This window comes from Fringilla coelebs (genome assembly GCF_963513975.1).
Source record: "Fringilla coelebs genome assembly, chromosome: 1".
Taxonomy (NCBI): domain Eukaryota; kingdom Metazoa; phylum Chordata; class Aves; order Passeriformes; family Fringillidae; genus Fringilla; species Fringilla coelebs.
The window spans coordinates 120,654,125-120,677,213 of record NC_140028.1 but is presented as its reverse complement, the minus strand read 5'-3'; the positions used below and the strand labels follow the sequence as shown (position 1 = coordinate 120,677,213).

Sequence of the window (23,089 nt, the reverse complement as noted above, 5' to 3'; positions counted from 1 at the left end):
CTGCACTAACCTTGTTTAATTTCCACTTTGCTTCCCCATTCTTTGCTTCATTTGTGTCATCTTGATTTCTATCCTATGATCCAGTTCATTTGTAGAAGACTACCCTATGTTTTTGATAGATTTTCTGATGTGGAAGTATCTTTTATCTGCAAAGCTCTGTCTTTGATTGCATCTCTCTTTGAGGAGTTTTTCTGATGTGTCACTGGATGCTGGTACAGAGAGAGATGTCATCTTTCTGAGAATTCAGAGTGATAGCAAACACATATATGAGCTAAATTTTTAGTGTCTGATCAGACTGCTCCTGGTAGAGTTAGGCACTACAAAACAAGCTTAACTTGTAACATACACATTGACCATGAACTGACAGGACAAAAGGCAGCATGGTCTTTTGAAGAATTGAAAAGGCTTCATGATCAGGCATGGGCCAGAAAATCCATACTGATAGTCAAATTAACATTAACATCCTCATAAGAAATATCCATGCTAAGTAAAATTCTAACTAATATTAGAAATACTAATTTTCCTATGATCTTATATAGAATCAATGCCAGTATTTAGATACATATGTATTGTAAAACATCATGGTTTTCAGGGTAATTTGAGACTACAACAAGCACCATCCATAAAGCAGTATTAAAACAGACTTAAAAGTGCATTTTTGCTAACAAAAGTCACAATGCTTCTGCCTAACATCTAGTGGAGAAACTATATTACCTGTATATCCATTTCACGCTTAATACTTCAACTGATGACATCAAAGTGAGCTCCACAGTAGGAACAAAGCCAGAATACGCATTAGAGATTGTCACCTTTGATTTAGGATTCTTTTGAGCAGTCAGAAAGAAACATTTTACTTTCTAGCTGAATCTTTTACCATTTGAATAGGCTGAAATTTAATCCAGACTATTTCAAACTTGAGCATGCCTGATGAAATATAAAACATGAATCGGTTTAAGACTTCGGAATACCACAGACTTATCGCAGACATATCACTGTATTCAGCTGGGTAATCACCTCCAGCGTTTTTTGCTGAGCACTTGCATTCAAACTGCTTTGTGTACAAATGAAATTTGTCTTTCAAACTGAGGTTTTTTTAAAATTACCTTCAAGAGCGTGATACAACTCCTCTGCAGCTTTTTTGTACATTGGCTCCCTCTCCTGTTCACTGAGCGCAAGTAAGAAACTGATCAGGTGCAGCCAAAGACATTTCTCAGCACTTCCATCATTGTTATTTGGAAGCATGTTTCTGAGGATCACAAGAAAAGATTTTCTTAGGTATCCAGTTGAAACTCACTTTTTCAGTTAATTTAAAGCAAAAAAATTTGAAACAATGTAGGATTCTTAGAGTCATTACCTTTAGAGTCCACATTAGAGTTAAGAGACGTACATTTTAGAGTCCACATTAGAGTTAAGAGATGTCTAAATAAAGACTACATTTGAATAGTAAAGTACAAGAAACTGAATACATGAAAAGTATATATTGTAACAGCAACACATGAAATGAAGAAGAGTAAAACCAGATGGGCAAACTAACCAGCGACAATTTGTACATGAGAATTAGAATTAAAATTATTCACTATGGCAAAAATCTGTAGAAGCAAAAATGTGGTATCTTTCCTGTAAAAATACCACTGGAAGGAATACAGACCTAATATCTAATATTCAGAGAATTGATTGTCCCTCTACTTGGCACTGGTGAAGCTGCACCACAAGTCCTGTGTCCACTTCTGGGCCCCTTGCTACAGGAAAAACCTTGAGGTGCTGGAACTTGTCGAGAGAAAGGCAATAAAGCTGATGAAAGGTCTGCAGAACAAGTCCTGAAAGGAAATCTGAGGGAGCTGGGGTTGGGAATGTTCAGCCTGGAGAAAAGGAGGCTCAGGGGAGACCTTATCACACTCTACAACTGCCTGAAAGGAGGTTGTAGCCAAGTGAGGGTCAGCCTCTTCTCCCAAGCAACCAGCTAGAGGAGGACCCAGCCTCAAGCTGTTCCAGGAGAGGTTCAAGTTGGACATCAGGATGAATTTCTCCATGGAAAGGGTTGTTAAGCATTGGAATGGACTGCTCAGGGAGGTGGTGGTCACATTCCTGGAGGTGTTCAAGAACAACTGGACATTGTTAGCACTTAGTGCCATGGTCCAGCTGGCAAGGTGGTGGTCAGTCACAGGCTGGACTGGATGATCTTGGAGGCCTTTTTCCCCTGAAATTATTCAGTGATTCTGTGATCAATAGCAAATAAACTGATTAAATAACTGGAAATAAAATGACAGAATCTTATAGGAAACATGGCAAGGTATGGAGAAGTCGGGTTTCCTTTCCTCTGTTCTCCAAACAAAAAAATCAACAGTGGAAGTAGAAATACGAGACACACTTCCAAGGAAAGGCTAGTTATAGTCAACGTAGGAACACTCCTGCAACAAAATCTGGGTGGGTAAGAGCACCAGATTATTGAGGGCACTGGAGGCAGGCACATAGGTGACAGCCATGATATTTTTAAAATGCAGTGTGTGTGAATCTATCTGTCTTATCTGGAAGGACTATACCTCAGGGAATGCTCATATAATCATGCTGTATCTCATACTAAAAAAACCCCGAGGCACAGTGCAGGTAAAAGCCACATAAAACTACCTGCTTTAGTTAGCTCTTAAAAATTTAGAATTAAAAACACCAATAAAAGGCAATGTCCCATATCTTAAGAACCATGAGACATCTTAAAAAGAAATTGTCACCAGACACTCACAACTGAATGGGGCCATCAGAAGTCAATTTCTGTGTTATTGTAAGGGTGAGAATACAGCTTGGTACTTCTGCTAACTGCTTTTCATTTGAGTGCTTATGACCGGAAGACTGGTAGTGGGGTAAGACAGGGACAGCACAGACTTCCACACAAAAATATGCTTTAACACATAGAGGAAAGGGAAGATGGATCTGGAGAGTGGGTGACTCTAAATGGAAAAAAAGCAGTGGCTCACATTGCATAAGCAAGCTGCATTGAACAGCTTTAACGAGATGTAAAACCAGCAGAGTAATGACTTCTGATCTCCACTGACAGGTTTATTTTTATCCAAGGCTGTTTAAAATTAATTAATTAAATGCATAAATAACCTGGAGAGAACACACCTCCCCTGCTCCCAGGTATGTGTTTTGAACACTGTGCTATAATTAGTTCCTCTTTTGCAAATTTTCTTTTTGGCTTTCCTTTTGCATAATGACAGCTTCAACAGAGGCATAGACCATCTTCTTCCCAGAACACAGGTTCAGTTTGTTGATTATTGCAGCTTTCTGGAAACCGAGGATGTGAATCTGAATGGTGTTACAGAAGCAAACATCACCCACTTCTTTTACCTCCTGTGACACTGACCTCTAAGCTGAAAGCGATCATTCAAAAGGTGACCATCACATTTTCCGTATTTCAGACCACAAGAACAATCCTGGAAAAAAGCATGCAAGTACTCACGTGCAAGCTCTAAATCATGAGCAGAGGGACAACTACCTGGAGTCCTGACTCAGCAATTGCAGCACTGGGAAGGGGCAGGATTTCATACTCTTTCCCAGGGTTAACATGTCCTGCTGCTAGCTCTGGGCTGCTCACTTCCCAGAATAACCTGGTTTTCAGGACATCAGCTTGAAATGGTGCGACTCATCCTGTATGTAGCAAACAGACTTCTGTTGCCTTTAGCCCTAGATGAGATTCCAGGATGTGTTTTGGACAAAGGCCAATGACAAGGCTTCCCATAGAGGTAAATGTGTGCACTTCAATGGGCTTTGATGTATGTGACAGACTAGAATATCTAATTATCACCTATTAGCTGGTTCTGTTCTCCCCTGTGAACAGAAGGATAGTGTACCACATTTCTTTTAGAAACTGATGCTATATTTTTTACCAAAAGAAGGAAAGCATTACATAATCCCATACAAGACTAAATCTATCAAAATGAAGATCTTTATCTGAAGCAATTATTTACAATTGTACAGGCAGCAACAAATGGAACTCTCCCAAGCTGGTTGTAGAGTTATACTTGAATTGTTAAGACTCTAAATAAACAAGACAGCTTCTGTATCACTAAATTTCAGTTGGATGTACAACTAATAAGTTTTGTAGCTTTGTAAGTATCCTACTTATTTGGAAGTTGCACTACGAAAAGGTGAGCTTTTGGATTTCACCTTTTTTCCAGTCATTATCTTCATTCATTTGCATAACTACACATGCAAATATCACAAGATCAGTTTCAAAGGCATGCCCAAGCAAAGCTGTGAACCAGTAGCCAAGCAGAATTTTTACAGGATGGGGCAACGCTTTGATTCCCTAATTGGCAACTGTAAAGGAACTACTGAAATACCAAGTGTCTATACTGGTATCACCATCAGAATGAAAAGCACTAAACCTGGTACTTCATAAAACAAAGGCAAACTCCACCCCTCTACTCTGTAATATAAACTAAGAAATGAAGCACTAAAGCTTGATTATGTAACTGATCATGATGCCTCCTTCCCACCCAAGCAAGCCCTTGCATTAACACTTACTCAAGTGATAATCTAATCTCCTTCCAATATTCTTTGCTTAACCATTAGTAAAAATGCTATAATATTGTGTTTCTCCCGTGGCAAATGGCTGCTCGTTACCTACTACAAAACTTTTAAGCCATTGCAGTCCTGGGCTACATACATAGAAAGGTGAAATTTTAAAGGTCTGAATGGTCTTTTCCATAACATGTTATCAAGAATGCGTGCTGAGTCTAGAATTAAATTTTCTCAGTTTTCAGCATTATGTAGAAGTAACATTTGTCTTTGCACACACTGATAGAAGAGACAAGCTAAATTGTGTCCTCTGCTTACTTTGGGCAAAGGATAACTCTGCTTTCCCCTTAAGTTTTTCTGGTGATAGGTAACTCACTTGTTGCAAATTGTAATCTGTGAAGAAATTACACCTTACTGAAAAATCCTCTTCTCTAATTGATCTAGAGAAGAAACAAGTTGTAAAGAAGAGCAGCTTGGAGGTCACAGTCTTCTTTCACAAAGGTGCTAACAGAATGAAGTGTCACAACTCTCTTCACTATAATCATCTCAGAAGACTGCAGAGCTTGGTACTGTTACTTTCTGTATCTACAACTGCTCTATCAGGATTTTGGAACGTAAAAAAGCCTCAGTTCTGCATAGCCATAAAAGTGCTATGACAAACAATCCTTATGGAAATTGGAACAGCAATAAACTACTACAATTTGAAGTTTTCTGTTAACAAGATTTTAGTAAAAAACCTGCTGTTGTTTAATACTGTATCTGTAACTGCAAGAAATGCTCTTTGCAGGTTAGTCTAGAAAGAAAAAATAATCACAACACATATGACAGCAATCACTGAGACCACTGTTAGTAATCTTAGTTCTTTTCACTCATTTACCCCGAGTAAAGCACTTTGCCATTCCATTATTAAGAACACTACTCCATACAAATCAAATGCAGCCCATTCTACAGCATAGCTACAGCTTTTCAGTTCCTTGAATTTTCTCCCATCTCCCTCTGGAAGCACAGCAGAAAATGCTGTTAAACAGCACATCCCTGAAAGATCTTTGCCGGCTCTGGTCCAAAACACTAACTTTGCAACATTTATACTCCCCCCAACTCAATTAGAATTTACCTTTTTCCACGTGGAGCTTTTTTTTTTTCTAGTTTCCTAATGATGTAAATCTGGGCACGCAACTTTGCTTTGCATTCCCACTGTTTTTCACTTAATTTCATACACATACAGCAAGCAAGACTTTTTAATTTTTTTTTAATTTACAGTATTGATTGCTCCAAATTTTGCCTTACTGCTGGTACACAGTAAATACATTCTTCTGAACAACCTAGTATGAAAAAAATGCAGATAAAACATTAAAATACTGCTTTACAATGTGCGAAACAGAACCTTCAGAAGTAATGATGGTGGCTACAGCCAGGCACAGAGGAAGACTGCTTGATTTTGTCTTTTAGTCTACCAGCACATTCATTACTGCATCCCTTCATCTGAAACTTCCTGTAACAATGGATTCTAGGTGAATGTTTCTGCTGAATTAGGAAGATTAAGTGACTCTCAGCTTGGCCACTAGCACTCATATTTCCAGAACAGGATGCTTTCTCTTACACTAAGAATGGCTGTTATCAGTAGATTTACTGAGCAAAGGGCACCAATAACATGTCAGAACTGGAGATGTTTCTGAAGGTGCATGCAGCTGTCAAAGCCTGGATGAATTAGGTATCATGCTTCCCCTAGATAAAAGACAAGTGGCTGGGATCAACTGGCAGTTCACAAATAGTACTTAAATCAGATGAAATGTGTTTTTATCACAAGCTTTAGACAGATTAATACATATTGCAACACCTAGCACAGATTAAATTTAGAAAAATATTATACTAGAATTGGGGATTTTCTTAATAGCCTTTGTTGTTTTGTTGTTAATGTAACAGAAGTTGTATGGCAGAAGATGCCAAAAAGGACCCTGCTTTTTGATGTTAAAGAACTGAGCTGTCAAAGCTATTATGCTGCTGATGATTACTCATTTGATTATTTACATATTTTTTTAAACAATGAAGAGGCAGGAAATGTTTATTTATTTTTTTTAATTTTTATGATCAAGGATGACTGAACCCAATTACATAGTCTTTGTTAAGTTAATGGCTGCCAAACAAGTGTGTACTCCAGTGACCCACCGTGAGCAAAGTTATCTGATGGGTGATTTTAAGGTTAGACACAGTACATGTAAAAATAGAAAGTTTAAAAACCAATCTCATCACAGACATTTCCATTGCCATCTCCTTTGTGAAATAAATAAGGCAGCAGATAACTTTTACTTTGCAGTGGCAACTTTGAGGTATGCTATTAAGTCTGCTCTCTCGCCCTTCTTCTTAATACCCGCAAAAATCATCTTTGTTCCAGGAATATACTTCTTTGGATTTTCCAAATACTCCATCAGAGTATCTTCACCCCAGGTGATACCTAAAGGAAGGTAAAAAAAAAACCAAAAAAAACCAGTTAATAAATTCAAAACAGCAAGCACTTATATTCTTGTCCTCTGCTCAAATTTTGGCAGATTTTTAACATTATCACAAAGAACTGTGTATTTTTGTCTCCTAAGGGCAGCTTTAAGTTTACCTTTGTTCTTATTAGCATCCGTGTAAGAGAAACCTTCAGCCTGCCCAGTCTTGCGTCCAAACAGGCCATTCAGGTTGGGTCCAGTCTTATGCTTGCCTCCCTTTTCAACTGTGTGGCACTGGGAGCATTTCTGGACAAAGATCTTCTTGCCTTTCTCGACGTCTCCCATTGTCAGTACTAGACCAAAAACACACACAGAGGTCAGCATTGCAACCTCAAGGTCACCAACTAAGAAGAAACTTTAAGAAGCATCCTGCAGATTTACAAAATCACCATATGCAGCACGTGAATCTGGCAATTCTCCAGCACACCGTCTGTCTTCAAGCCACAGCTCCCGGGCTTGAAGATTAGTATGAAACTACGAGGCTACCTAAAAGGTATCAAGGTGATCTTCCCTGAAACAAACTAATTGCCCCACAGTATTTAATAGGTACGGCGACAATTTCTGAAGAACAAACTGAACATAACTCGTACATCTGTAACAGGAGTTTCCTCCTCCGAGTGAATGACCTCGTGTAAAAGCACAGGACTCTTGGCAGGCTTTTCCTCTGGAGCTGAAAAAGCGCACCAGCCACGCGCCCGGGGAGGCCCGGAGGGCAGCCGGCGGTCACCGTGACCCGGGATGACTCCAGGGCCCCGCCGGCAGCCACGCGTGAGGAGGCCCGAGGGCCCAAGGGCGCCCGCACCGCCCGGCTCCGGCTCTACCCGCGCCCAGCCTGGCCCTGAGCATATCCTCAGGCCCCCGCCCGCGGAAAGCCGCCGGGCCCCACGGTGACCTTCCGCCGCACCCCGGCCGCCGCCTCAGGCCGCGGCCTCGGCAGGCGGGAATGGCGCTCAGGACGGCCGAGAGCGACGTCCGCCCGCCCCACGTCCCTGACAGCCGTCACCACCTCGCGGCGCCCGGCCGCCCTGCCGCACCTGTCTGCCCGGCTGGCCCGCTGCGCCCTCAGACCGGCTGACCGCGCTCCGGCACCTCCCGCTCCGTCTGCGCCCAAGGACACGCTGTACTCCGCCCTATGTAACCCGGCACCGTCGCAACCAACCCCTGCCCGCGCCCGCCGCCCGCCTCCCCGCCCTCACAACCAATCAAGCGCCAGCTTCTGGAGTGCTGATTGGTTAGAATCAGCGACGTCACGCCACCGGCGGCTAGTGGGGTAGGTTGCGACCGGCGGGCCCCCGGACTTCCTTCCTTCCTGCCCCTCTTCCCTCCAATCGCGACGGAGTGACGTCAGACGTCCCTCTGCTGCGGAGGGGGCGCGCAGCGGCGGGGCGCAGGTGCTGCGGGCGCATGCGCACAGCGCAAGTGGAAGCAAGGGTCGCGCGGCGCCCTCTGCGCGCGGCCTCGGCGTTGGGCGGGGCCTGGGCAGTGACGCAGCGGGAGGCGCTGGTGTGGGGGCGGCCGGCGGCGGTCGGGCCGTCAGGGCGGGTGCGAAGGGCGGAGTGATGGAATTGCAGCACCCGTGAGGACGGGAAACGCCTCTATCGCTGAGTCAGTTCTCGGGAATGAACACCAGCGTGTCGCTTACACCACCGCGCTAAGTGCCGTGTCCAGTCTTAAACACCTCCAAGGACAGCGACTCCACCCCCTCCCTCCGCAACCCATTCTATTGTCTAATCGTCCTTTCTGGGAAGAAATTCTTCCTGATGTCCAACCTGACCTCCCCCAGGTGCAGTTTGAGACTGTAACCTCTCCGGTCGCTGGCTGCCTGGGAGAAGAGGCCGACCCAGATGTGGCTACAGCCTCCTTTGAGGCACCTGTACAGAGGATAAGGTGTGCCCTGAGCCTCCTTCACTCCGGGGTTAACACCCACAGCTCCGTTAGCTTTTCCTCACAGGGCATGTGCTCCATGAGTTTTAAAAGTTTCTCCAGGGGAGCCTGGGGAGTAATGAAGTGTTGCAGTAGGCAAAGTACGGCGAAATCAGCCTTGGAGAACGCGGCCAGGGCCGCCTGCCAGCATGGCCCCACAACGGGCTGGAGGGCAGCGGGCGTGCGGCTGTATCCCCCGTCTGTGGGGACACCAAAGCCACCACAATGCTTTGTCAGAGCTTTGGTGTCTCCCACCGTCTGTGGGAGAGTCATGGAAGGGACTGCCACGTGAAGGGATGGAAGTGTCCCAAGCGCCAGCCCAGCAGTGTGGCAGTGCTCAAAGAGGATGTGTCAACATTCACACATTGTGGCCTTCCAGGCAGAATTTGAATAGCGTGAAAAGTGCATATCATATGGCTCTACGCAGATATTTACTATATGTATTTTGTTGTATTGATTTGTAGTGCTGTATTAGCATTTTAATAATATGATAAATGTAGTCTTGTAAGGTAACTGTTTTAGTTAAAATAAGAACTGTGTAAGTGGGATTTTTTTTTTAATGGAATGAGGCACTCACACCGGATAGCAGCCACAGGACACCTAAATCTTTCCGAGAAAAGGAATTTATTGTTCTTTTATCAGAAGAAACTGAATTCTTCCTGCCTAGCTAATGATCGAAGGTGCCTTAGGATTAGGAGGAAGAAGTTGACCAATGACAAGACCAAATCCTTTGTTTGAGTGGAATTTATGAATCATGTATGAGGTGTATGAATATTCAACAGGTTATTGCTTTTAAGGGTTAATCCTTTGTTTAACAGGGGTCCTTTTTCAGGCTTGTGCTGCCCAGAAAAAGGTACCCGGACGTCCGTAACTCTTTGTTTCTGTTGTCTCATATTGTCCTAATTCAAATTGTCTAAATTATTATTACTCTGATTGTATTACTATTTTTATAACCATTTTATTACTATTAAACTTTTAAAATTTTAAAAAACAAGTGATTGGCGTTTTTCACAAATACTGAATTCCAAACATGACAGCCATCTCACTCTCCATGGCAAGGAGGAGGAAGAGCTGTAGGAAAAGCCCAGTGTAATAATGCCTAGTATTCAAAAGAGTTGAACTGTTTGCTTTAACTATGGACATTAAAACTGTCAGCATTTTCCACTGCATGATATTAGAAAGACATTTATTTTCTGTGTGTGCTTTTATGTTGTCCTGGAACTGGTATGGGTGTGCCTCTGTAATTGCCCATGGGGCAGAGCTGATGTGAAGTGTCAACATGAAGCAGAAATGGGTGAGGACTCTTTTCTGTAAAAATACAGAATTACTCCTTTATGTAAAAATACATCAAGGGTTCCTCTGATGGCAGAATTTTGTATATAATTCACAAGGCCATTCAGAAATCCTCCCTAGTTCAGACATTGCATTGCCTTTCAAAGCTCATGGTGTCTAGAGCACAAAACACAGGTTTTGTGCATTTTTTAACACTTCATCACAAGGTATATACAAAATATGCATTCTTAAACTTTTAACAATTTATGCTGTAACCTTATTGGCAGCTCACTGGCCTCAGTAAAACTGTTTTGCTTACGATATACAGATAAATTCAGGAAGAGTGAGGAAAAGTGTGCAATGAAACTGCTTTAAATCAGGATCTTGAGTTCTACTGTTGTTGCCCAACTCAGATCTCCAGTCATGTCAGACTCCCACAATTATGAGATTAACTGGAAAAATATTATTTTAAAAACTAAAGGCATCTTCTGTTTCTTTTATTTGCTGTTTGGTTTTGAACCTTCATGGTGCCTTTCACTCTTGTTTTTAGACTTTTGATCATGATTGTAAGGACTGAGTTTCATTTAGTAAGGCTTCTGTGTCTTATATGATTCCAAGGGTCAGTTGTAAATATCACAAGACTTGTGATAAAACCATGTCTCTTCTATCTCTAAAGAATGAGGTGAAAGCACCTTTTAAGCTGCTCTAAGAAATTGTGCCAGTGTAAATTCTTAAGCCTCTTTAAGCACTTGTTGTGGACTGATGCGTGCTCACATCTATTCAGAGGTTCTTCCTTTCTTCACAGAACACAAACTTCAGGCATCTGTAGCTCTCTTAATTTCTGTTGCATTTTGCCTTTTAAATATGTATGCTCCATTCTGAGAATTGCACGTTGTGTTTCACAGTTAACCCTTCTGATGTGGAGGGACACTGTAGCAATATTTTTTCAGGTTTTTTTCCAGGAAAAAAGAAGCTGTTCTTGAAAACTGGAGCTTAGTTCAAGACAACAGCATGCACTCATTATATAATACTCTTTCCTGAAGGTGTAAATGATACAAACAGAGTATTAGTCAGTTCCCATACTGTATAATTACTGGAAGCAGAGGTTCTGATATAACAAGTTAGTAGGTTAGGTGATGTGTTTCCACCAGTAAAAAGAGGTATCTCAATTGGAAAGGATTTCTCATGTCTGTTTGAGTCCATTTGGGCATTACTAAGGGTGGATCTGGAGCAACACTGTGGTAAGAACTGACTTGTAAGTAAAGTAGAAGGTGCAGGAAAGGGTGTTCAAGGTGCCCCATTGTTTGCTTTTTGAAATGTTCTGTGATAGGACAGACTAAGAGTGAAATTTTTGCCTTCTCTGCTAAACGTGGTATCTGCAACATACATTGCAGATATGTGTGAAATATATGTGAATACCTGCATCCGAATTCCTGTGTAGAGCAGAGTATGCTGTGGGACTTCCAGAAGCAGCACTGAAGACAAAGGCAGGACTTTTCTAGCTTTGTGGGTTTGAATTGCTGGAGTAAATGACAATGACTCAGGGTGCAATTTCAGTGCTTTATACTTTACACACATTAACATTCATTAGACTATTTGCCTTGGTGTGGTTTGCCTAGAAGGCTCATATTTTAGTCTTTCAGTTATTTGCTGTGGTTATACCTGGAATATTTTTTCCTAGCTCAGGCCATTACACACTGGAACTAGTTATTTTGCAATCAGGCCATTACACACTGGAACTAGTTATTTTGCAATCAGAATTCTGTGTGTAACTCTATGTAATTCTGTCCCAAAGGGAGGAAAAATAAACCAAATGTGTCAAGTCCAATAACAAACAAAACATGTCAAAAGAGGCATCCAGATCTCCTTAAAAGGGACACTGCAAATGAAAGAACAAAGGTAGCCCTGCGTTATGGACCTAGACTGGAACTCAGGAGAATATGGAATTTTTTTTCTCAGCTCTGTGCTAACCTTCTGGTTTGGTCTTTGACAAATAATTTCGAACCCATTTCTTATGGAAATAATCACCTCATCCCTGAGCAGCTCGAGTACCTTGGCCTGTTTTCATTCCCTTACCATGTGGAAGTGGGACAACCCTGAGCTGTTGCTGATTATCAGCAGACTGTGCCAGCACTGAGGAGTTTGTGATTTGTACTGGAGTCATTGTGGTATGAGCTGGAGTTATGACCTGAATTGTAAATCTTACCCTATCACAAAGCAGTATTGATTGATTTGCACTGTTATGATTTCTAATTGTACTGAAGCAGTTGAGAAAACCTGCAAGTTTTTTTGCTTCTTCTGATTTTATTTTTGCCTTTGGAATTGTTTGGGAGAAAGGTATATCTCTTCTTGGGTTTTTCAAAGCCCAGTTTATAAAGATGAAAGAGTTATTCTGGGCTGGGGTTGAAAAGTTTTTTATGCTACTATCCTTCAGAAAGGAATATTCCACAGTGGCAAACGGGTTTAGGGTTACTTTCCAACACTTTCATGGTACAAGTCCTGTCACTTGGAATATACTGCTGGCCTTATGTTTATTATGTCTTTTACAGGCATTTCTGGGGGAAGACACTAACCTGTTCACCCAAACAGGTAGGGAACAAAGTTGAAAAGCATTAGAGACTCAAAAGGAAATAAAAATGCCTGATGAATGGTGTGCCTCTAATCTCTACTGCTTGTTGTGTTTTATACAGTCTGAGACAGAGAAGCCAATTTTGCTACTGCTTTAAACAGTTGCAAGGGCAGTCTCTGAGAGGCTGCAGTTCCTAAAGGTGACTGTATTCCTTCTTAAGACAAAGCTAAATATTGGCCTAGCATCTACTTTTGTGTAATATTTTACCAAACAATTCTTGGTTTTATTTTAAGGACTGCTTTTAGTAAATTCTTGTGGCAGTGTGTTTATTCTTTGTGCAGTCATCTCTGACAATATTGTGTTTTTTTTTTTTTTAATGACAAGTGTTACATTGACTTGAGTATCTGGATTGCATTCAATGCTTAATTGCCATTATTGAAAAGGAAAAAGCTATTCCCACATTTAAAAGACTGCTGATGTATTATACTTATGTTATAAAGACCAATTATTTGGGAGTAGGACATAAAAATATTTTCCACAGCCAATGTATAGAGTGGCAGTTGAAAAAACTGATCTTGACAGAGGAAGGCAGAACTTGGAATTCTTTCTGCTGTTCCTGTGTTTTTGGAGAGTGAGTTTTGTGAAACTGTGAAAGCAACTACTTGGCACTAAGGGACATAAGAGTGTCTCTTAAGTGCCAAGTAATGAGAATTGGCTGGCTGTGATGTTGTAGGTTCCACTTAGGCACAGGGTGAGGCAATGCTGCTCAGCCTCACAGTGAGCTGTAAAAAAAAAAATTACAAGAGGCACAGGGAGAAACAACAACCAATCCAGCCAGAGTAGAAAGCAGAGTGGGAAGCTGGGAGATTGCCAAGCTTTCCTAGCTGAATCAATTGCACAACCATTGTAATGCCATGGCTTACTGAGTGATAAATTTACTGATGAGTTTAACAGGTGTGAAAATAGCAAAGTACTTTGACCACTCTGTGATGCTGTGGTTCTAAGCCTCAGGCATGAAGATTTATCCGGCAGCCTTTTATTGTATGATAAAGTATCCCCAGGACTGGGGTAGGTAGAAGTCTCTGTCATTCATCTGGCCTGTGGGGAGCTGGGTAGATAAGGAGATCCAGGGTTCAGAGTTACTGTCTGTCAACTTAAAACAAACACAGCCCTCAAACTGAGAACATTGACTCAATACCTGCCTTCACTGCATGGAGATATGGGGTTGCCCTGCTCAAGCACCCAGTAGCTACCTGCAGACTGATAGATGCCTTCTTATCTGTGGGCTCACAGAAAAATAACCTTGGGCCTCAAAATAGGATGTGTGGGATACAACTTCTCTGTAATAAGATGATGGTTTGGTTCAAGTGACACAACAGAGGCATCTTGTTTGAATGAGTACAGAGGAGTAGTGAGTATAAAACATACGTGCGTGAAGTTGGGATAATTTGCACTGAAACATGGAAAGGAAGAAAGGACTGAATGCAAGACTTGTCCTAGGATGGGACTGCATCAACTTCTGGTTTACTATTAGAAAAATCATTCTGAATCGTTATAATCCAGTTCCCATAGTGAAAGTAAGTTAAAAAGAGTGGTGATTCAAGGTAGTAATTTAGGAAAAAAAAAAAACCAAAACCAAAAAACCCCAAAACTATTTTAGTTCAAGGACAAAATTAATTAAGTTAACCAAGAAGGACTTTCACATTTGAAAGATTCAGGACCTAGCAATTTTCCAGAAGTTCAGCTTTTCTTAAAGACATAACTGTTTCTTTTGGAAAAGAACTTCAGAATTAACTTTAGGGCTTCAAAAACTGAAAGGCAAATGAAAGGATATTCCATTATGTTTTTAACTTTAGAGTTAGTCTCATGCTATTGTGGAGCCTGCCACAGTTTACTGGAAAGCTTAAAACATAATAAATGTCCTTGAACATTGTCTGATTGCATCTGACAAAAAACATGCTACAATAACAGTAACTTTTACTGGCCTCAATTTCAACTTTTGGGTGGCAAGTAGTTGGTCAAAACTACCCCATTTTCCATGTTTTTATTTGTAATGAATCAAACAATTGGAAAAATTTCTGGAATATCCTATTTGGAGGGGATGACAGTTAGTTTCATTGATAACACATTTGCTTTGTGTATCTGTGGGAGCCAAGGATTACTGTCCTCTCACTTGCATGATCATTTGGGATGTAGTCTTCTGCATAATCCAAGCTGTAGAGTGAGAAGTACCTCTGCAACAGCCTAAATTCAGCTATTCTGAGATCAGTCTTGAGAGCATCAACTTAGCCCCAAGAAAAGCTTAAAATTAAGAGTCCTTTTGTAAGGAGATTTGTATGGTTGGGTCTCCTTATGTAATGATGATGTGCTAATTTAATGTAACCTACTAAAGCCTATGCAGTTCTTGTGTCTAAGGTATAGGCCAGACAGGAGAACCTTGCTTGAAATATGAGCACTAGTATGGTCCCAAAAGTCACATAAGAATCTTAAAAATAAAAGCTTTGCTTATCTTAGAATTTTCAAAGGAGAAACCTTTTACAACATAAATAGAGATAAGGCCGTAAACTGGCAAATTTCTCTCCACTCTCTGACAGAACTGGAACAGCTGTGTTTTGGCAGGCTTAATTCTTGTAAGTGTAAACCCAGCTCTCTGCAGAGCTACGAGGCCTCTGTCTACAGCAGCAGGAGGAGCTGTTGAATGTCAAGCCTGACCAAGTCCCAAGACAACACATTCACAGATTGTCTTCTTCCTAGAAAGATAGTCACTCCTGCGGGTGGTGGAACACAGAGGGTGTTTGTCAGTGGAGAGGTGGGTTTACTCCCTGTTATGCTTGTTTTGCTGCCTGTTGTGTCAAGTTTTCATGAGTTTGGTCACCAAGTCATCACCTGGCTGGTAGTTTTAGAATCAGATTTTAATAGCCCAGCTTCATTGTTTGTTTTTACATCAGACTTCAGGTATGTGTCAAGTGTTCTATCAGACCAGATTAGGGGTTTAGTGCTGTTTCTGACAGTGATGAATGCTGGATGTTTTGCAGACACAAAAAACTACCCAGGATGAGTTTATAATCCTAAAGCATGGAGTTTCAGAGCTCTGAGAACACTTAATCCAAACTGCTAGTGTGGATGATGTTTTTCTTGTGCTGTTAGGACATGTCTCTAAGGCTTTTAAAAATTATGTCAATCTTTTTGCCTTCATCATATTCCCAGACTTTTTTGCTTTTTTGTTACTTAGGAAGTGTGCTGAATAAAACGAAATGCAAGATACCCAAATATTCTGTCTATTCTGCTGTCCTGAACTGTACTAGAGGCAGAGCAAAAGGCAGGGGTCTGCATTTATTTTAAAATAATTGTTCCAAGAGGTAACAACCATCTAAAAACCCATATATGGCTGAGTTGTCTTCAGCAGTTCTTTGCAGTAAGTTTCTTCATACTTCACTTTTAAATTTCAGCTGTTATTATGCTGCTCGGTTATTTTTATACTAAGACCTCTAGAGGCTGTCCTGTACGCTCCTTGTGTCCTAATAAATGCATAAATCACCTCTGTTTTAACAGCTAAAAGTCTCATTGTTTCTGAAATGTGTGAAGGTGGGGTAGAAAGTGAGTATCCTCTCCTAACAGGCAATAAGGTCTCTGACTCCTGTCTTGTCATTTTAGTTGTATTCTTTTGGTAGTCTTGGAGCCCTTTGTACTCTGAATACTTGCCCAGAAAATAGTGCACTGCTGGGGCACTGTGTCCTGGCTAACCTCCTGAAGACCTCACACATAAATAAAGTCATAAGTGATTTGTGCCATGATTCTTTGCTAGTATCTCTTTTTTGTAAGGGAAAGTTTAGTGGATAAGGACTGCTGGAAGCAAGGTTCTGTTTGAGCCATATATTCAGAGCATGATCCTGCCAGTCTCCTGAACTCTGGTGATTTGCTTGAAGGGAGAGAGAAATATATCTGATTCCTTGATGGGACAGCTTAGAAGATTGCAATGAAAAAATTCTCAATGAAAAGCACAATGGTATTTTGCTCCCTCTTCAGGTTCTCTCTAGGAAACAACTGAATAATTCCTCATTTATTTAAGAGTTAAAAAAAACCCCTAATGAATGTCTGTGTGCTGTTTCTGCTTCTCTAATCCCCACTTGGCTGCAGCTTCTTAAGATATGCATTGAACCAATATGAGCTGTTCCTGAAAAAGCTGCTCCAGTATTATGTTCCTGAAATCTGTGTAGCAGCATCATAAATCTGTCAGCACACAGAAAATAGCAATTTAACTGTATTCTTTGCATTCTGTTATGAGATAGCTTTCCACAAAAGTTTCCTTTGCAGCTTCCTTATTTTCAAAAATCTTTACAAAAATATTCAAGATATTTAAATATATTGTATGTGGGGACTGTTTTTTTAGTTGATTTTTGTTCACGGTTCTCAGACATCTAGAACAGCTCTGTGACCACAACATGACAGCAGGGCTGTTCTTTCCTTATCTCTTGGTATTAATTTTTTTTATAACCCCCAAGTTAATGCTCATTATTAATCTCTGGCTACTATATTTATCACTTTCAGCCATTTAGGCCTGACTGCTAATAACAGATTACATATTTTTGGTAGGTTTCGTGCTTCATCCTAAAAGTTCTTCAAATCCCTGGATGGACTATTAAATCTCATTTTCCCTCTACCAGACTTCCCTTCCATTTAAATACAGTCTCTGTGGCCTTTCCAGTCCTCTGAAATATTCCTGTCTCACACAATGAGTGAAAAAGGAGAGGGAAAAGTCTGGAACAGAAGCCACAATAGTCTGACATAGGAATGTGTGTTTGGAGAGGCCAGTCAGCCTTAGAGCATGGAGACTTTGGTAATGTGCTGTGCACAGAGACACCGTGTCCCGTAAGAATCATGTTTGTCCCCGTGTGTGTGCTGCAGTGCTGTCTTTGTTGGCATTTGGCCCCCTGCAGAGTAGCAGAGGATCCTTTCAACATGGGAGTTTGGTGTTTGGGAGGGCCTGCAAAGAGCCTTATTGGGGCAGTAATGTTGGTTCCCAGCTGTTGTTGGCACTGCGTCATGGCTCCTTTCATAAATGGAAGCAGCCTCTATTCTCATCCTCTTCTTTCAGCCTCTTCTGATCCTCAGCTACTCCTGAAGGTCCCTGCTGTGAACATTAAAAATCATCTTGTCATACCCACCCTAAGTTTATTCCCAGTCAGACTGTAATGCTCATTTATTAATCCATTTGACCTTTAATGAACCAGCTCTTTCCAAAGCAGTGTTTTTCCCACTAATGTGTTTCTCTAGAATAGTCATGTTTTCACAGCCTCTAGCTCAAGCTCTTCCAGTGTTCTCAAATGGCCTGCATGTGTCCTGGGCTACTCTAATTGCACTTCTCTTTACTATTTGAATTTATTATGGTTCCCTGGGAAAGGCCAGACAATTTGTATTGAAGTTCTTTTTATTTGTTACTCCATTTTAAAAAATGTGTCAGTTAAAGAAATAAAAAAAAATTATTGAAACAATATGTCTTGTGTCTCTTTCAGCAGTGTTATCTATGAGGATTTTTTCCTCTCTCCTTTTACAGAATCATGTACATGTTTTTGTGCTGCTGTCATAGAGAAGGAATGTTGAAGTTCCATTGGCCTTGCCTGGAACTGAGGAACTTCACAGCTGGGGATCCATTCAGGCAGTGTTATCTCTCTTGGCCCATCCTCTGGTCTCCATGCAGGCAGATGTGTTTTCTTGATGGCAGAGTCTTTGCAACAAAATTCCACTTTCTTCATGCTTAACATCCACTGGTAAGCTTGGCTTAGGTAGGCTGACTGGGTTTTTCAATGTTGGGTGTTGATCCAAACAGCTGGACTTGAAGTCTTCATAGGAAAGTGAACATGCAGATTTTGGAAGGGGTTCAAATTTGGGCTTTCCTGAAAGCTGCCACCTCTACAATGCTTCCTTTTGCAACATGTCAGTGATTTTCAGAAGGCTGTTTATTGTGGGGCTTGAATCAAGATAAGGAGCTTTCTGATAGCATGTCTGAGACACAGTGTCCTGCTCTTGGCTGACATTCCATTTCTGGTCTGTGCTTTCTGTCACTTTGCACTGCTGACCTAGGCTGGCTGCTCTTTTTATCTCACTCAGCATTGTGCCTTAGTAGCTGGTGACAACAGTGGGAATGCTGAGTACAGGTGAAGGCACCTGAAGGAGCACCGTTTTTGCAGAATTGACTCATGGGGATGTTCACGCTGAAGTAAGCATGCAGGGCACACTTCAGGAGATGTCACTTGGGACAGAGCAACAGAAATGTTTCTGTGTGAAGAAAGTAGCAGGATTTATACTGCCATCTATGTCTCTTAGCAGGGACTGCTTATTTTAGCAGACCATTGACCCTGACTGCCCTGAAAAGGCACAGTTAGAGGTCACTCAGTTAAGAGAAACAGCCCAGACCTTCACTACTGCCCTGTCATATAGGGAGCCCAGAGTCACTCTTTATGCTTTGGAGAACTAAATATTCTGTTACACCCTGGTGCATAAGATAGAAATGGGCATAGATGGCTTGTGCTTTTTTCTTTCTTCTATAAGCATCTGTCTTCTCATATGAGTGATAGTGTAAATGGTGACTTAATTAGTGTGCTTTTAATTTCTTTTAGGAACAGTTGCAGGTGGTTTTTAGGATGTTCACTTGCATGTGACTTTTTAGCTTTCTCAACCACTGTTTGATCCACTGCTCACATACTGTTAACCTTGATGAATCTTTTACATTGTTGAGGCTTTAGGTGCTGGTGCAGTGCCAAAGGAACTGTTCAAACATAAAGTACATTTGAGCCCCATAGCCAAAGAATGAACTTCAGCGGTTACTGTGCTGATTCAACATGTATATGCTTTAAGTGGATGAGTGTTGTTCAAGTAAATCACCATGGCCCAGGATAGGCCTCTGCCAATCACACTTTGGAAGCCAGAGGGCAATAAAACTGCTCAGTTTTGAATTATGTAAGGTGCTGGTCTGGATTTTCATTTCCAGAGACAAACTGTTGAAAGTGTTCTTTGGAGTGTTCATTATCATAAAGCAAACACTTTTTTCTTTCTTCATTACACTGAAAAAAAATGTTAGACAGCTTTTCCATTTCAGATACAGAGATTCAATTATCAGAAATTTGTAAATATATCAGAAAATGTGAAATGTAAATGAGAAGGGATTTCCTTACTTGGATTTGTTTTAATTCAATAGAAGAAAAGCAGGACAGTTTGGGGTCTTCTTATCCAGAGCCATTTGGGACTACAACCGAGAAAATGACAGCATCTTGCTTAATTGCCCTGCTTTATGTAAGTCCATGTAGTGTGAATCTGGAAATGTCTTCTGGTTTAGTCACCCTAGGACAAAGTGCTATAAAGCCAGCAGAGCAGGAATGTGTTCCTTCTGTTTTACCTGCAGAATTGCTTAGTCAGTTACAATTGCTTAGAGTTGCCATCAATCAGAGCTGTGTATATAAAGCCATCACAAGTAATGATGCATTTGCAAAACACAATTCTCAACTTGATTTGTTCTGCTTATATACCACATTATGCTCTGCTTGCATGAGTAGCATTTAATGCAGATAATATCTTTTCACTTTTATACAGGTCACAGAGAATATAAGAAGTGTTGAAGACAACAAACACAGAGTTTTTCAGTATAGTTTCATACATCCTTAAGAGTAAATCTTGGCATTAAAATAGAATTTGCTAGAGGTTTTGATGCATCCTGGAGGAAGAAAGGCAAATCACTCATGCAAATGGAGGAGTATAAGTCATAGAAACTGTGCCAAACTTAAACTGATGTGGTTAGTAAGGAAGCAGTAGTCTGCAATGATAATAAGTCACTTATCAAACACATAGTGCAATAAGGACAGTAAATTGGTGAGTTCAGTCAGACTGTCCTGGTTGTCCCCATTCACATGACAGCTGCCAACTCATTTTATGGACCTACAATGAGTTGTTACAGATACTGCTCAAGGCTAAAGGTCTTTTGAATTTCTGTTGTGTGTTGGTGCCGACTTAAAATGGTAAGATAAAAAGTAAGCAGATAATCACAGTAACTTCCCCTTCTGCAAGCCCCAAAGAAGCCATTAATCCATTCTGTCAACCTGCTGTGTCAGGACTGATTTAGTATTCTGAACTTTTGCCTCTGCTTTAGAGTGAGCTTTGCCCTGTGCTTAAGTATTGTCAAAGAGAAGGCTTAATTCTGCCAGCTGATTCTGATAATTCTCTTGGCAGTGTTACTTGTGGTGGAAGCGTGAGATTCTTAGTAAATCCAGTATTTATTAGTTCTGTGTCTCCACCTGGTTGTCCAGTCAATCTGCAAACTGCTTTCATGTAAGGCAGTATATTGGAACTCTTCCTAAACAGAGACATGTGTTATTGTCACACATCTTTATGGGTTAGAAAAATCAGGGCTAATCTATAGTCCTCCCTGAAAAGCCTCAGATAATTTACAGTTTATGTGTCCTTTGTAACTAAATGACAAAAAAATCAGTGTCTTTGAGTAATTTAGGGGCTAACAATTTGTGGTCTCACATCGCTATCCCAACTAAACTAATTTAATAAAAATTGCTTACCTGTGAAGACCTGACTGTTGTGATCTCTAGAGCCCTTTCAGCGTTTTGTAGCATATTGGTTATTCTTGGAGAAAAGTTATATTTGAGCTCTTTAAAATGGGGTTGGGTACCACTGTGTTTGGTGGATTTGAAAAATATATTTGACCATTTTCTTCAACAAACTTGGAAAGCTGAAGGATAAGAAGAAACAGGTAAGGTATAAAACAAATATGTGTGCTGGATGGGGAAGACTATTTTAAAGACTTGAAATAACATGTGGTTGCCCTCCTCTCCCTCAGTTATCTGTTTAGCAAATACTAATAAAATCTGGTGGGAAAAAAGATTTGCTGCTGTATTAGTACTCAAGTGAAAGTTTCAACAGGTATGTAGTTATGCTGAACTTGGGTCAAATAACTTGGATCAAGGTAGTCACATCTGGTGGGCAGGAAGAGCTTTGTAAGCTTTCTTTTGTAGTAGTCACAGTTATAAACTGCCTGTTATTGTTTCCATTTCCACATCTGTAAACAGTGTGTGCATGGATCAGAATGACAGATGGATCTGCATTTTTAGCTGTAGATGAATGCTCACTATAAAGACAGCTGTGATGGTGGGAGAGGTGCTTTCTGTGAGCTGTTGCTAATGTCTCTTTTTCCTTTGGAGACTGGTCTGATGGACATGCAAACAGAACTTCTCTCTTTTGGTACAAAATCAGCAGGATTAGACCTGATCAGCTATTTTATCAGCATCAGTTAACCCAGTGATGTGTGATGAAGTCTTAGTGGAGGTCCTCTCTATGGTCATCTGCACCACTAGATCTGCAAATCTAATTGTCTCAGGCAAAGAGATGGTGACAAGCAGCTGAGAGCTCGATCTTATACCAGCAAAAATCTGCCTTTGCAGAAGGCCATCTTCCCGCTGCCAATTGCAGGAGCTCTGGGTTGATTCACACATCAGCAGGGAAGGTTCTTATTTCATTTTCTGTGCACAATTTTTACAAACAGGAACAGCAGACTCTAAAGCTTAATGAATTGTGAAGCTTGTTCTGAGCCCCTAATGTCACCATCAGGAATAACTAAGTTTTTCTAGATGTCTTTTAGAAATGAAACTGCAGTGGAATTAGTTCCAACCCTGTTTCTGTCACCACTTTTTCCCTTTCCATTCTTTCTGCCTCTTGTTTCCTTATTTACCTTACAATGATGCTGCCAGCATTAATTACATAATAGATATCATGATTTTTGTAAAGGAGAGATGTGGAAAAGACACAAAGCTTTTAAGCACAACCTTCTGTTGGTAAAAGTCACTGGGCTGTAGTCTGGGTTATCTGTATTTAACCAGGGATTTCTCCTTCAGCCATGAGAACTGGAGTGTCCCAGTCTCTGAGAAAGTCAAAACATATGGAGGGAACAGCAAAAGAAATTAAAGTATTTCGTAAGGGCCCATGGTAACTGTCCCCTTAGCTGATAATTCTGAACCTGTTAAACGGTGCTGGAAATAGATTTTGGTCTCTGATGATCCTGCTGTTGTGCAAAAATAGGCTTTGTAAATCCACCTCCACACATGATTAGTGTTTCTTAAATTGACCAGTGATCAGTGAAAACTGACTAAAAACTACTACTCCTAGCATTACATATTCTGTGGAAGGATTTTGGTTTTGGATGCTAAAATACTTCACTAAAAATCACTCATGTACCTAATTATGTAAATAACAGTACAGCATTGTACTGATGACTGGGAATGGCAGCTAATTAATGCAAATTGACCTCCCACTTAACATTATC

General features: G+C 40.8%; 1 protein-coding gene across 1 annotated transcript; it reads right to left on the bottom strand.

The window, feature by feature from the left end:
• Positions 1 to 6,574: 6,574 nt before the first annotated feature.
• On the bottom strand, positions 6,575 to 8,173 carry CYCS (cytochrome c, somatic). Its single transcript, XM_084208901.1, has 3 exons — positions 8,042 to 8,173; positions 7,124 to 7,300; positions 6,575 to 6,967 (listed from the first exon to the last, which is right to left on the bottom strand). Exons 2-3 carry the CDS (start codon positions 7,290 to 7,292, stop codon positions 6,819 to 6,821), a joined length of 318 nt encoding a protein of 105 aa, XP_084065027.1. The 5' UTR covers positions 7,293 to 7,300; positions 8,042 to 8,173; the 3' UTR covers positions 6,575 to 6,818.
• Between the last annotated feature and the right edge of the window lie 14,916 nt (positions 8,174 to 23,089).